The following is a 15,966-nucleotide window of genomic DNA, read 5'->3' as shown; positions in this document are numbered from 1 at the left end:
GTGTCCATTTTGAAACAACTGAGTGGCTTGCCAAGCGATTCCAAAGTGCTGTTAAGAATCGATCACATTGCTGAAGTTTAACAAACAGCTGCTTCTGATGGGGAAAAAAGGAAAGTTGAGGAGGGTAATGCTGCTGATGTGATGAACAGGAACTTCCAAATGGCTGTTTGGAAGAAGTGACAGGATAAAATACAAATGAAGTACAAGCTTATGGACTAAAAGGAACAGTTGTAACATGTTTACACATATGGCTGCGTTTCAGAAGACGGTGGTCGTTAGTGGTTCCCTTTTGGCATGGAGGAAGGTTTCTAGTAAAATTCTGTGTGGTCAATGCACTGATCTTTACTCTTTCAAATAGGTATTAATGGCCAAATCCTTGGTACAGGGCACAATTTCAAATTTGGGTACAACATAAAACCGGAAAGCATTGCAATGAGGAAGATAATGAAAAAATTTACAAGGACAGACAGAATGTTGTAATGGGTAGACAAATGGTAGATGCAAGTTAATACAGATAAATGCAGGTAGGATGAATGTGGATAGCTAAATAAAATAAAGAGGATGATTCTAAATGGTTGTACAGTAGCAGAGGGACAAGAGGGCTTATTTGTATTAGGCCTGTGACCAGTGGAGTGTCACAAGGATCGGTGCTGGGTCCTCTATGTTTTGTCATTTACATAAATGATTTGGATGCGAGCATAGGAGGTACAGTTAGTAAGTTTGCAGATGACACCAAAATTGGAGGTGTAGTGGACAGCGAAGACAGTTACCTCAGATTACAACAGGATCAAGACCAGATGGGCCAATGGGCTGAGAAGTGGCAGATGGAGTTTAATTCAGATAAATGCGAGGTGCTGCATTTCGGGAAAGCAAATCTTAGCAGGACTTATACACTTAATGGTAAGGTCCTAGGGAGTGTTGCTGAACAAAGAGACCTTGGAGTACAGGTTCATAGCTCCTTGAAAGTGGAGTCACAGGTAGATAGGATAGTGAAGGTGGTGTTTGGTATGCTTTCCTTTATTGGTCAGAGTATTGAGTACAGGAATCGGGAAGTCATGTTGCGGCTGTACAGGACATTGGTTAGGCCACTGTTGGAATATTGCATGCAATTCTGGTCTCCTTCCTATCGGAAAGATGGTGTGAAACTTGAAAGGATTCAGAAAAGATTTACAAGGATGTTGCCAGGGTTGGAGGATTTGAGCTATAGCGAGAGGCTGAACAGGCTGGGGCTGTTTTCCCTGGAGCGTCGGAGGCTGAGGGGTGACCGTATAGAGATTTACAAAATTATGAGGGGCATGGACAGGATAAATAGACAGTCTTTTCCCTGGGTTCGGGGAGTCCAGAACTAGAGGGCAAAGGTTTAGAGAGAGAGGAAAGATATAAAACAGACCTAAGGGGCAACTTTTTCACACAGTGGTACGTGTATGGAATGAGCTGCCAGAGGAAGTGGTGGAGGCTGGTACAATTGCAACAGTTAAGGGGCATTTGGATGGGTATATGAATAGGAAGGAATTGGAGGGATATGGGCTGGGTGCTGGCAGGAGGGATTAGATTGGGTTGGGATATCTGGTCAGCGTGGACGGGTTGGACTGAAGGGTCTGTTTCCATGCTGTACATCTCTATGACTCTAAAAGAGGCAGGACAGATTGGAAGAACTATTATCAAAGCATGCAGCATCCTAGGCTTTATCAGAAAGAGTACAAAAGCAAGGACGTTATATTAAACACTACATTAAGCAAGTATAAAACATTGGTCCGGCTTTAACTGGATTACAGTAATCTGGCATTACACTTTTGGGAAGATGAGATGTTAGAAAGGATGCAAAAAGAAGTTAAAATGCATTGATGTGAGAACGTGGTTTAATCAAAGCATACAACAGGATCCAGATCACATGGATCATCCAAATCATTATCTAAAAAAGGATGGATATCAAGGGCTACAGGGAGAAGGCAAGGGAGCAGCAGTAGGCAATCTTGTTCAGAGATACAGCAGACATGAGCAGAATGGGTAACTATTATGGAGACTATATTGTCTAATCACATTCTTACAGAACATCTAATTTTATGAATAACCAAATGGTATTTCAGGGAAGACGGTGGCGTCATGGTCATGTCACCGCACTAATAATTCTGAGGCCCAGGCTAATGCTCCAGGTACGCTGTTCAAATCCCACCATGACTCTAGTGGAATTTAAAATTAACTAATAAATTCTGGAATTGAAAGCAAGTCTTATAAAGTTATCGTGTTGTAAAAGCCCACTTGGTTAATAATTTTCTTTAGAAAAGGAAATCTACTATCTTTTCCTGGTCTGGCCTATGTGTGACTCCAGCTCCATAGCAATGTGTTGACTCTTAACAGACCCCTCTGGCCTAGCATTACATCCAGTTCAAAGGCAATTAGGAACTGGCAACAAAAGCTAGCCTTAAAAGAATAAATTTACTAAGTCTGATATTTACCCACCACATGATGGGGAAGGTAAAGAAAGAAAACAAATTATTTGAGTACAATCTGGATACCCCTTATCAAAAGAACCATATTTGGAGAACATCTAGGTGATAGTGACTACAACATAATACACTTTAGATAATGATAGAGGATAGAATACAAGAAAAAGCAGGTTAAGTGATTGGCGGAAAGCCGGTATTGAGAGACGGTTAATAGAACATGGGAATATAAAAGGGACAATGTTGATAATCAATGATGTCAATCAACATAAGGCAACATTTAAAATGGCGTTCAGCACAATCATGTAAAAGTAAAAAGAAAAAAAAAAAAACTTAAACAGCAGTGGCTGTCCATGGATGAATAATGATATAAGGAAACAATTGAACGCAGGAGATAGAAAATGAAAAGATTAGGAAAGAAGCCAAAGAATCAATTAAAAAAGGCAGAGAGAACTAGGAAATTAAATTATCAATGAGCATAAAACAAAAAGTAGAATATTTTACAGGCATATCAATGAAAAAGAATGGCTGTAATGCAAGAAAGGCCATTAAGGGTAATGCCTCAGGTAGCAATAGAAAGTGGGAAGAAATAAAATAATTTATTTTGTTTGGTATTTATCAGGGAGATACAACAGGTAGAAAAGCGCATTCAAACAATAAAACAGCTATAGTGAATACCAACAAGCACAAAGAGAATAATATCCCTGGTCTGATGGTTTGTATACAGGGGTTTTAAAAAGAATCTAGGAAAGTAAACAGAGACATGACTACACATATTTAAAGAATTCACCAGAAAAAGGGAGTAGATTAGATTAGATTCCCGACAGTATGGAAACAGGCCATTTGGCCCAACTAGTCCACACTGACCCTCCGAAGAGTAACCCACCCAGACCCATTGCCCTACCTTATATTTACCCCTGACTAACGCACCTAACACTATGGGCAATTTAACATGGCCAATTCACCTAACTTGCATATCTTGGAGACTGTGGGAGGAAACCAGAGCACCCAGAGGAAACCCACGCAGACACAGGGAGAATGTGCAAACTACACAGACAGTTGCCCGAGGTAGGAATTGAACATAGGTCCCTGGTGCTGTGAGGCAGCAGCGCTAACCACTGAGCCTCCATGCTGCCCCAGTGGTGATTAGATTCCCTACAGTGTGGAAACAGGCCCTTCAGCCCAAAAAGTCCACACTGACCCACTGAAGAGTAACCCAGCCAGACCCATTTCTCTCTGAATGATGCACCTAACACTATGGGCAATTTAGCACGACCAATTTACCTGACCTGCACATCTTTGGACTGTGGGAGGAAACAGGGGCACCCGGAGGAAACCCACACAGACACGGGATGAATGTACCACCCAAGGCAGAAATTGAACCCGGGTCCCTGGTGCTGGAGGCAAAAGTGTTCACCACTGAGCCGCCCCAAAGGAGTGCCAGAGAACTGGCAGGTAATATATTCCTATATTTAAAGAAGGTAAGCAGAATGAGTCCAGGGAATTATAGAGCAATTAGCTTATTACAGCTGCTGAGCAAAATAGTGGAATAATTAATTAGAATATCTAGAAATTAAAAATTAAAAAGTAAGTTTGATTTGAAGTGGAAAAATACCTTGCTTCAAAAGTGTTCGTTAATTTCTTTTATGAGGAAACAGTGCAGAAAAATTGTAACTACTGCATTGCAAGTATCTAAATTTCACCCAAGCAAATGGGAGTTAAGATTTTGTTTGGAAGAATAGAAGTCACTAATTATATCACTTGAATGGGTACAATGCTAGGTTTGGGTGGAGGAGCAAAGGGTTCTGAAAGTACAAACACACCCATTACTAAATGCTGTGCTACAAGTTAGCAAAACCAATCAAAAAAAAGTTTTATTTCTAGAGGAACAGAATTTAACACCAGGAGAACAATACTCAACCTATTGTGAACCTCAATTTGACCACATTTTGGAACTGTGCACAATTCTGGTTGCCAGTTGTAAAAAAAAAAGTCAAGGGGACTGGAGGAGTCTTGTAGCATCATGTGTAGCAATTCAGCCTCCGACCATTAAAGTCGTTAATCCTGGTCCATTGTTCAACAAGATCACAGCTGATCATTGAATCATACAATCCCTACAGTGCAGACAGAGGCCATTCGGCCCATTGAATCAGCGCCGACCCGACAAAGAGCATTTCACCATCCAACCTTATCCCTGCATTTACAATGTCTAATCCACCTAGTCTGCATATCTCTGGCCATTATGTGCAATTTAGCATGGCCAATTCACTTAACCTGCACATCTTTGGACTATGGGATGAAACCAGAGCACTTGGCAAAACCCATGCAGACACAGGACAATGCACAACCTCCACACAGCCTTAATTCCACTTTCCTACCTGCACTAGCCCCACTCCATAATCCTTAACTCCCCTGTAGATTAAGAACATGTCTGGCTCAGTCTTGATTGATTAAAAGGGAATTAGAGAATTTAGGTGTTGATGCTGCTTTTCCACATTTTTAAAGAGAATTAATTCACCATGGGAAAATTTAAAGTGGTTCAGACATTTCACGTGGAGATCATGTCCAGTATACAAATAAGTTCGTTTGTTATAATTCTGGTTCCAACTACCAGTAACAGATTCAATGGTCAACTGTAGAGAATCAGGCCATTCAAAAAAGGAGGGAATGACACCATCATGCCTCAGCAGATATCTGCAGCAGCTCTAAACTTGGCAGGTTTTTTAAAATTCACCTTCTTATTGTCTATGGGAGGCTGACGCGCAGTGCCACATTTGTCTACGTCACAACACGAAAATATGCAAATTTTCATTTGCGATGAAAACTACTTTTAAGGAAAATATCATCACTGTCAAAAAGGCAAGAATAATTAAAACAAAAAAAAGGAACAGGTAAATTGGTGATGTAGTGGACAGCGAAAGAGATTACCTCAGAATATAACGTGACCATGATGAGATGGGCAAATGGTTTAAATGTGAGGTGTTGCATTTTGGTAAGGCAAATCAATCTAATCAGGGCAGGCCTTATACAGTTAATGGTAAGATCCTGGGAGTGTTGTCGAATAGAGAGACCTTGGAGTGCATGCTCATAGTTCCTTCAAAGTGAAGTGGCAGGTAGATAGGATAGTGAAGAAAGCATATGGTACACTTGCCTTTATTTTTCAGGGCATTTAATATAGGAGTTCGGAGAGCATGTTGTGGCTGTACAGGACACTGGTTCGGTCACTTTTGGAATACTGCACTCAAAACTAGTTGCCCTAGATAGGAAGTACGTTGCAAAACTTGAAAGGGTTCAGAAATGTTTTGCAAGAATGTTGCCAGGGTTGGAGGGTTTGAGCTATAGGAAGAGGTTGAATATTTTCCCTGGAGCATTGGAGGCTGAGGGTGACTTTATACAAGTTTATAAAATCATGAGGGGCATGATTAGGTTGAATAGCCAAGGTCATTTCCCTAGGGTAGGACAGTCCAAAACTAGAGGGCACAGGTGAGGGGGGGGGAAAAAAAAAAGATTTAAAAGGGACCTAAGGGGCAGTTTTATCACACGGAGTGTGGTGCTTGTATGGAATGAGCTGCCAGAGGAAGTGAAGGAGGCTGGTACAATTACAACATTTAGAAGGCATCTGGATGGGTATATGAATAGGAAAGGTTTAGAGAGATATGGGCCAAATGCTGGCAAGTGGACTAGATTAACTAGGATATCTGGTCCACTACTGAAGGGTCTGTCTCCATGCTGTACATCTCTATGAGGTAATCATTTAACAATAACAGGCTGGCTCACTCACATTTTGCTTCGCCCTACGTACTAACGTGAACAAAGGATAAACAGCTTGCTCCTTTTTATACACCCTTTATGGTGGGGGCTGCACATGATATTTATTAAGAATAATAAGAGGGTCCACTTCGGGCATGCTGTTTCAGAACATGTTGAGCATAGTCCAATTAATATTTCAGAAAGAAAATCTAATTGGATTCGGTTTGTTTCTGGATCTTGAATTATCCATTCTGAAGAGACATGGCCTGCAGACCAAAAACCCATTAGAGCACTCCAGCATTCCTGTTGTTCTGAAGGATACTGCAATTCCCTGGTGTATCTCTGTATGGCTTCCAGACGGTCAGGTACAAGCGTAGACAGCTGAAACGTAGGCACACATGGCATTGGAACCTGAAAGCACAGGAAATACAAAAAACTAATATCTTAAAAATATAAACAAACAAACATTCAGAGTTATCCAGTGGAGTAGTTAATGGCATTGCCTGCATATTTATGCTTGCAGAATATCCCAAGGCGAATCCATGGTATTTGCTAATTTGCAATGACATCAGTATCACTCTGCAAGAAAGGAGAATACAAGTAGGATTCCTCTACGTGCAGGTGATCAGATTTTAAGTGATGGTAGGGTTAAATTTAATGGTAGCAGCTGGATTAATTGTGAACAGTCATTCCCCAAGCTGATACACAAAAAGTGCCAGATTGGAAGGTATTGGAGAATGAACTCATGAAACTATATCCAAGTAAAAGTTGGCATGCTTATAGTAGAGAGGCAAGGCATGGTTAAAAAGGACACTCCTCTTTCACTCTATGAAAATTAGCATTAGAAGAGTCACTATCTGCAAGTGAATTAAGAGCCTTGGATGATACCATTACTACCTAAATATAACATTTATTGTCACAATAAAGAGGCTTTTCAGCATAAAGTGGAAGTGGGCAGCAATTCCTCAGTTACACATCTTTGAGTAAAAGCTTGAAAGAAAAAAGTACAACAGAAGTGTGGAGCAATTTACTGCAGATGCTGGAATCTGTACTGAAATAATGATTGTTGTGATCTCCAGCATTTGTTGTTTTAAGTAGAACAGAAATATTGGTTTTTGAAATTCTCCATTGGAAAAATTTCCCTGCCACCAACCTGGTATAGTCCTCATCTTTGTTTCTTCAAAGCAGAGGATTGCAAACTTGAACAAACCCAGGTATAGTTCATAGATTGTGGCCCAGTCGTTCAATGTTTTAAGACTAACTCCCTCCCTCTAAATGCTTCATAGCCAATTTGACGCATAGTTGCTGTTGTACTGGAAGGAATGTGGTACCTAACTTTTACACAGGAAGCTCTCATAAACAGCACCATGATCATACAGATGAACAGCACGGAAACAGACCCTCTGGTCCAGCTCGTCCATGCCGACCAGATATCACAACCTATTCTAGTCCCATCTGCCAGCACCTCGCCTATATCCCGCCAAACCCTTCCTATTCATATAGCAATCCAAATGCCCCTTAACTGTTGCAATTGTACCAGCCTCCACCACTTCCTCTGGCAGCTCATTCCATACTCGTACCACCCTCTGCGTGAAGATGTTGCCCCTTAGGTCTCTTTTATATCTTTCCCCTCTCACCCTAAACCTATGCACTCTAGTTCTGGACTCCTCTACCCCAGGAAAAAGACTTTATCTACTTATCCTATCCATGCACCTCATGATTTTGTAAATCTCTAAGATCACCCCTCAGCCTCTGACGCTCCAGGGAAAGAGAGCCCCAGCCTGTTCAGCCTCTCCCTGTCGCTCAAATCCTCCAACCCTGGCAACATCCTTGTAAATCTTTTCTGAACCCTTTCAAATTTCACAACATCTTTCCAATAGGAAGGAGACCAGAATTGCACGCAATATTCCAAGTGGCCGAACCAATGTCCTGTACAGCCGCAACATGACCTCCCAACTCCTGTACTCAATACTTTGACCAATAAAGGAAAGCATACCAAATGCCTCCTTCACTATCCTAGCTACCTGCGACTCCACTTTCAAGGAGCTATGAACCTGCACGCCAAGGTCTCTTTGTTCAGCAACACTCCCTAGGACCTTACCATTAAGTGTATAAGTCCAAGATTTGCTTTCCCAATATGCAGCACCTCATTTATCTAAATTAAACTCCATCTGCCACTTCACAGCCCATTGGCCCATCTGATCAAGATCCCATTGTAATCGGAGATAACCCTCTTCACTGTCCACTACACCTCCAACTTTGGTGTCATCTGAAAACCTACTAACTATATCTCTGATTGCTCACATCCAAATCATTTATACAAAATGATGAAAAGTAGTAGACCCAGCACCGATCCTTGTGGCACTCCACTGGTCACAGGCCTCCAGTCTGAAAAACAACCCTCCCCAACCACCCTCTGTCTTCTACCTTTGAGCCAGTTCTGTATCAAAATGGCTAGTTCTCCCTATATTCCATGAGATCTAACCTTGCTAACCAGTCTCCCATGGGGAACCTTGTCGAATGCCTTACTGAAATCCATGAGGAAGAAGGGCCTGTGCCCGAAACGTCGAATCTCCTGTTCCCTGGATGCTGCCTGACCTGCTGTGCTGTTCCAGCAATAAAGTTTCAACTTACTGAAATCCATATAGACCATATCTACCGCTCTGCCCTCAATCCTTTGTTACTTCTTCAAAAAACTCAAATCAAGTTTGAGAGACATGATTTCCCATGTGCAAAGCCATGTTGACTATCCCTAATCAGTCCTTGCCTTTCCAAACACATGCACATCCTTTCCCTGAGGATTCCCTCCAACAACTTGCCCACCACTGATGTCAGCTCACTGGTCTATAGTTCCCTGGCTTGTCCTTACCACCATTCTTAAAACAGCGGTACCACGTTAGCCAACCTCCAGTCTTCTGGCACCTTACCTGTGACTATCAATGGTACAAATTTCTCAGTAAGAGGCCCAGCAAATCATTTCCCTAGCTTCCCACAGAGTTCCAGGTTATGCCTGACCATGTCCTGGGAACTTAGCCACTCTTATGCATTCCAAGACATCCAGCACTTCCACCTCTGTAATTTGGACATTTTTCCAAGATGTCACCATCTATTTCCCTACATTCTATACCTTCCACATCCTTTTCCACAGTAAATACTGATGCAAAATACTCGTTTAGAATCACCCCATCTCCTGCGGCTCCACACAAAGGCTGCCTTGCTGATCTTTGAGGGACCCTATTCTCTCCCTGGTTACCCTTTTGTCCTTAATGTATTTGTAAAAACCCTTTGGATTCTCCTTAACTCTATTTGCCAAAGCTATTTCATTTTTTCTCTCCTGATTTCTGTCTTAAGAATACTCCTACTGCCTTTGTACTCTAAGGATTCATTTGATAGATCCTGTCTATACCTGACATATGCTTCCTGCTTTCTCTTAATCAAAACCTCAATTTCTTTAGTCATCCAGCATTCCCTGTACCTACCAGCCTTTCCTTTCACCCTAACAGGAATATACTTTCTCTGGATTCTTGTTATCTCATTTCTGAAGGCTTCCATTTTACAGCCGTCCCTTTACATGCTAACATCTGACCCCAATCAGCTTTCGAAAGTTCTTGCCCAATACCGTCAAAATTGGCCTTTCTCCATTTTAGAACTTCAACTTTTAGATCTGGTCTATCCTTTTCCATGACTATTTTAAAATTAATAAAATTATGGTGGTTGGCCCCAAAGTGCTCCCCCACTGACACCTCAGTCACCTGCCCTGCCTTATTTCCTAAGAGTAGGTCAAGTTTTGCACCTTCTCTAGTAGGTACATCCACATACTGAATCAGAAAAACTTTTTACGCACTTAAATTCCTTTCCATCTAAACCTTGAACACTGTGGCAGTCTCAGTCTATGTTTGGAAAGTTAAAATCCCCTACCAGAACCACCCTATTATACAGATAACCGAGATCTCCTTACAAATTTATTTCTCAATTTCCCTCTGACTATTGGGGGGGGTCTATAATACAATCCCAATAAGGTGATCATCCCTTTCTTATTTCTCAGTTCAATAGCTTCCCTGGATGTATTTCCAGAATATCCTCCCTCAGTACAGCTGTAATGCTATCCCTTATCAAAAAGGCCACCCCCCCTCCCCTCTTGCCTCCCTTTCTCATGATCAGGATTCGTTACAAAGCGATTTTGATGGAGTATGCATTTTGCCAAGCTCCCTCCACTGGTTCTGATGAAGGGTCATAACCTTTCACCCCTTCATCAATATTCTATCTACCTCTGCCTTGAAAAGATTCAAATACTCTGCTTTCACCACCTTTAAAGAACAGAAAAAGTGTTCCAAAGACTCTCAACTCAGATGAGGTCTTTTCTCAGTCTTAATTGGACAACCCTTACTTTTAACAGTGGCCCCTACTTCAAGGTTCCCCATATCACGGTCAAAACTTTCAGGATGAAGTTTCAATTAAGTTGGTTCTTATTCCAGATTATGCAAGGCTATCCCATCCCCATAAAACAACCCATCCAGTCATGGTATTAGACTCAAATTCTTCCTGAAAAAAAAAGACCAATATTGTACACAGTGCTCCAGATGCAGTCTCCCCTTATTATTTATTACGAGAGGAATTGAATACAAAGATTCTATTTACTTTAATCGTTACTTGGTGAACATTTGCAAATCATGTACTGGGATGCCAGATCTCAGAAGTCTTAATAGCCTTTCATCTGCTCAATTATTGGGATAGGCAGGATATGGTGTGATAAACTCAAGGGACTGAGAAGCCTACTTCTCCTAATAAATTTGCACATTCTTTGCAAACTCACCATTTAGATAACATTTTTAAATTCCTGTCAAACATTTTAATATTTTCCCACATTATATTCCATTTACCAGATCTTCACCCATTCACTTAACTATCAACATTAATTTGCAGATTCCTTATATTGCAACAAAGTTGAAGGGGTGCGTATGTTCACCTAAAGACAAAAAATGAGACTATTTCATTGGAGTCTTATGTTGCAGACTTTAAATTTACAAATTGTACATGTTGCGGGTTGTTAAAAATATGATTGCAGATACGTTATCGCGGATTTAAAAAAAGTGTAGATAAGATTGGACTGTATCAATTCCAATCTTATATAGGTGTGCAGAATTATGAGAGAGGCATAACTTAGATTAATGACACATATTTCATAGTAAGAATTAGAGCCAAAAAAAAGCCATCTTCTTATTATGGTTCATTTTTTTCTTAAGGGGGAGTGTTACAAAGTCAAAAAAAAAAGAAAGAGTGTATGTTCACTTGGAGAGAAAGTGTTTTCTGAATTTTAAAGTAAATTTAAAGTGCAGCCACAGCTGCAGAACAGAACAGCTAAGAGACGGGCTGTTCCAAAACACATAAATGTAACAATTGGCTGTTAAATGGGTAACTGAGTTTTGGCTGCTGTTTTGACAACAATTCAAATTTTCACTAATTAATTTAAATTATGCCCAGGAAAACAAAATCCAATTGAGTTTGAATTTATTGTTGACAACATTGGGCCAGCAAAAGGGTACAATGTTGGGGAGTATAAAACTTGGGCATTTTGTAAATTGGTCAGAGCAATTGCCACCAAACAGCAGAGTAATTTTGCCGTAGAGCTGGAGATCTAACATCTTGCTCTCAAAGAAATAAGAAGGCACTCTCCATCAAAAGGTACCTTTTCCTATAAAAGCAGCAAAAAAAAAAAAAAAAGACAATCCAGGGAGATCAGAAGACAGAGTCTGTGTGGACTTGAGATTAAGTTAATGTAATGTAATGTTTAATAATTGTATAATTGGGACAGCATTTTGGGGTTAGATAGTAACTAAATAAGAAAAAGGGAGCTTAGATTTGTTAATAGATTTTGTTTAATGTTCTGTTAGGAAAATAAATTGATAACGTTCTTTAAATAGTGGAAATTAGAAGTTCTCTTTCACACCCTCTCACTTTTAATAGATTATAAGGCGAAGTGAGCTTGTCTGGGTGTTTGGTTTTAATTAACAGAGGGGTTCAGCGTCTGTTATAACAATATCCTCTTCACAACTTACTTTCTTGCCCACCTTTTCTCATCCCTATGGCATACTACTCAGTACATTTTGCCAACCAGTTCAAATTGTTTGCATTATCTTTTACATCCAAAAGAGGGATGACTAAAATTTGTTTTAATGTCTCATCTCTTTTCAGTCAGTTAGGAATTCAATTTTGGAAGCTGATGAGGGCACGTGTTCCTTATGGGGAAGTCACATCTTCACATTAAGAATACCCTCCATCGTCCATCGTGTTGTGCAGCACTATCACTGTGCTAAATGGGACAGACTTGAAACAGATCTAGCAAATCAACAACCTCAAGGCCTGCCATATCCCAACTCTACCATTATGATCAAGCAAGAGTCAGCCCGGATTCACCAGAGAGAGTACAAGAGGGCTTGCCAGGAGCAGCAACAGACATATATAAAAGGTGAGGTACTACCCTGATGAAGCTAAAAAAAAAGACTACTTGCGTTCACAATGTGTAAGCTGCAATTGTTAGACAAAGCTAAGTGATTCCACAACCAATAGGTCAGAGCTATACTCTGCAGTCCTGTCACATCTATTCAGAAATGGTAGTGAACAATTGAACAATTCACTGAAGGAAGATGTTCCAAAAAAAAAAGTTCCCTATCATCAATTATGGAAGATCCTAATATGTCCATACAAGCGTAAGCAACCATCGCCAACCAGCAGTGCTCAGTAGATGATCCATTTTGGCCTCCACCTCTATCATAGATACTAGTCTTCAGCCAATTCAATTCACTCCATGTGATATCAAGAAATGGGTAGAGGCAGTAGATAATGCAAAAATTATGAACCCTGACAAAATTCTGGCAATAGTACTAAAGACTGTGCCAATAACTGCCACACACATTGCCAAGCTGTTCTAGTGCAGCTATAAACTGGCCAATTATTGCCCCATCAGTCTACTCTTTACCATCAGTAAAGTGATGGAAGGTGTCATCAGCAGTGCTATCAAACAGCACCTACTCAATGATGCTCAGTTTGGGTTCTGCTAGGGCCACTCAGCTCCTGATCTTGTTACAGTCTTGGTTAAAGCATGGACAAAAGCGCTGAATTCCAGAGGTGAGGTGAGAGTAACGGCCATATTTAACTGAGTGTGGCTTCAAGGCATCAGAATTCTTATAGCATGAAAACATAGAACATAACAGCACAGTACAGTCTCTTTGGCCCTTGATGCTGTGCCGACCTGTGGAACCAATCGGAAGCCCATCCAACCGGCACTATTCCATTCTCTTCCATATGCCTATCCAATGACCATTTAAATGCTCTTAAAGTTGGCGAGTCTACTACTACGGTTACAGACAATGCATTCCATGCCCCTACTATCCTCTGAGTAAAGAAACTACCTCTGACATCTGTCCTATATCTATAACTCCTCAATTTAAAGCTATGTCCCCTCGTGCTAGCCATTGCCATCTGAGGAAAAAGGCTCTCGCTGTCCAACCTATCTTATATGTCTCAATTAAGTCACCTCTCAACCTCCTTCTGTCTAATGAAAAAGCCTCAAGTCCCTCAGCCTTTCTTCACAAGGGTTTCCCTCCATACCAGGCAATATCTAGTAAATCTCCTCTGAACCCTTTCCAAATTTTCCACATCCCTCCTATAATGCAGTAACCAGAACTGGACTCAGTACTCCAAGTATGGCCTCACCAGGAGTTTTGTACAGCTGCAATATGACCTCATGGTTCCAAAACTCAAAACCCTCTACAAATAAAAACTAACACACCGTATTTTTTCTTAATAACCCTATCAACCTGGGTGGGAACTTGCATGGACCTATGAATGTGGACACCGGGATCTCTCTGCTCATCCACACTACCAAGAATCTTACCATTAGCCCAGTACTCTTTATTCCTGTTGCGCCTCCCAAAAGTCAATCACCTCACAGTTTGTCACACTAAATTCCATTTGCCACTTCTCAGCACAGCTCTGCAGCTTATTTAGGTCTCTCTGTAACCTACAACATCCTTTATCACTATCCACAACTCCACTGACCTTTGTCATCCACATATTTACTAAACCATCCTTCTGTGCCCTCATCCAGATCATTTTTATAAATGACAACAGTGGCCCCAAAGCAGATCCTCGTGGTACCCCACTAGTAACTGAATTCCCAGATGAATATTTCCCATCAACTACCACCCTCTGCCTTTCAGCTAGCCAATTTCTCACATCAACTGCTTTACCCTCATCCATCCGTTTGGTCACCTTCTCAAAAGAACTCAATAAAAAGGTTTGTGATGCACAACCTACCCTTCAACAAAACCATGTTGACTATCCCTAATCAACTTATTCCTTTCTAGAGGATTATAAATCCTCTCTCTTATAACCCTTTCCAACACTTTACCCACAACCAGAGTAAGGCTCACAGATAAAAAGATACCCCATGGCTCATTGGGTCCACACCAGTCATCAAATATTCACGTATTCTAACAAAGTTCTATACATCTTGTCCATGCCCCTCGTAATTAATGTTATATGCAGGTCGACCATAATTTAATTGCTCTTGTAATCAATGCCTTGACTAATACGGGCAAGTATCCCATATGCAAACAAAAACAGAAATTGCTGGCACCACCTACAGAGAGAAATCAGAATTAACATTTCAGGTCCAGTGACCCTTCTTCAGAAGCCCATATATCTTCTTCACCATCTTATCTACCTGTCCTGCTGACTTCAAGGATCTATGGTGATGCACACCAAGGTTCCTCTGTACATCACAGGCTCCTAGCATTCAACATATACTACCTTGCATTGTTAGTACTCCTCACACTTTTCAGGATTAAATTCCATTTGCTAATATGCAATAAGTTTTAAGGAGATAACAATGTTGGGAGGGGATGGATGAGTCTAGGTGGACTGCTCTTCAGAGGGTCAGTGTAGACTCAATGGGCTGAATGGCTTGCTTCCACACTGTAGGGATTCTATAATAATAAATATAAATGAGGTAAAGGAGCACATTTGAAATATCATAATCTAATTAAGCAGAGTCAGCATGGCTTCATGAAAGGGAAATCACATCTGATTGATTCATTAGTGCTTTGAGGAAGTCTCAGAGTGGATAGAGGGAAACCAGTAAATGTGTTGTATCTGGACTTGAAAAAGGAATTCTACAAAAGGTACTTGAAAAAGGAATTCTACAAAAGGTACTTCACAAAAAAGGTTACATCATAAGAATCCATGCCTGTTGGAGATAGTTTATTGGCATGCATAGAGAATTGGCTAATGGGAAGGTAACAGCAAAATTCCTGATGAAGGGCTTATGCCCAAAACGTCGATTCTCCTGTTCCTTGGATGTTGACTGACCTGCTGTGCTTTACCAGCAACACATTTTCAGCTCAACAGCAAAATGTGATAAGGCTTTTTTTTTTCAAGTTGGCAACCATTAAAGTTGGGTTCCTGGAGAGAAGAAGCCAATGTATTGTAGTCAAATATGCAAACAAAAAAAAAAAGAAGTGGAATGGCAAGTCGGGACTCCACTCACTGGAATTTAGAAGAATGAGAGGTGATCTAATGGAAACATTTTTGGATTCTTAAGGCACTTGACAGGATTAATGCTGAGAGGATGTTCCCCCTCAACCAGAGGGCATAGTTTCAGAATAAAGGCGAGCCAATTTAAGACTGAAATGAGGAGAAATTTCTTCTCTCAAGAGGGTTGAGAGTCTTCAACCTCTTTGCTGTAGGTGCAAAGTCATTTTGTATATTTAAG

At 40.8% G+C, this 15,966-nt stretch overlaps 1 protein-coding gene across 2 annotated transcripts in view; it reads right to left on the bottom strand.

The window, feature by feature from the left end:
• Positions 1 to 15,966, bottom strand: part of vash1 (vasohibin 1) — a 67,862-nt gene that overhangs the window by 46,028 nt on the left and 5,868 nt on the right. For both annotated transcript variants that reach the window (XM_087989549.1, XM_087989550.1), the window contains exon 2: positions 6,517 to 6,605. In XM_087989549.1, coding sequence (XP_087845675.1) covers positions 6,517 to 6,605 — 89 coding nt within the window. The remainder of the gene's footprint in view (positions 1 to 6,516; positions 6,606 to 15,966) is intronic.

Source organism: Chiloscyllium plagiosum, unplaced genomic scaffold, assembly GCF_037043375.1.
Source record: "Chiloscyllium plagiosum isolate Xiang-an unplaced genomic scaffold, Cpla_swu_hap1 HiC_scaffold_8, whole genome shotgun sequence".
Classification (NCBI taxonomy): Eukaryota; Metazoa; Chordata; class Chondrichthyes; order Orectolobiformes; family Hemiscylliidae; genus Chiloscyllium; species Chiloscyllium plagiosum.
The sequence above is the reverse complement of the archived record's forward strand: the minus strand, read 5'-3'. Positions and strand labels throughout refer to the sequence as shown.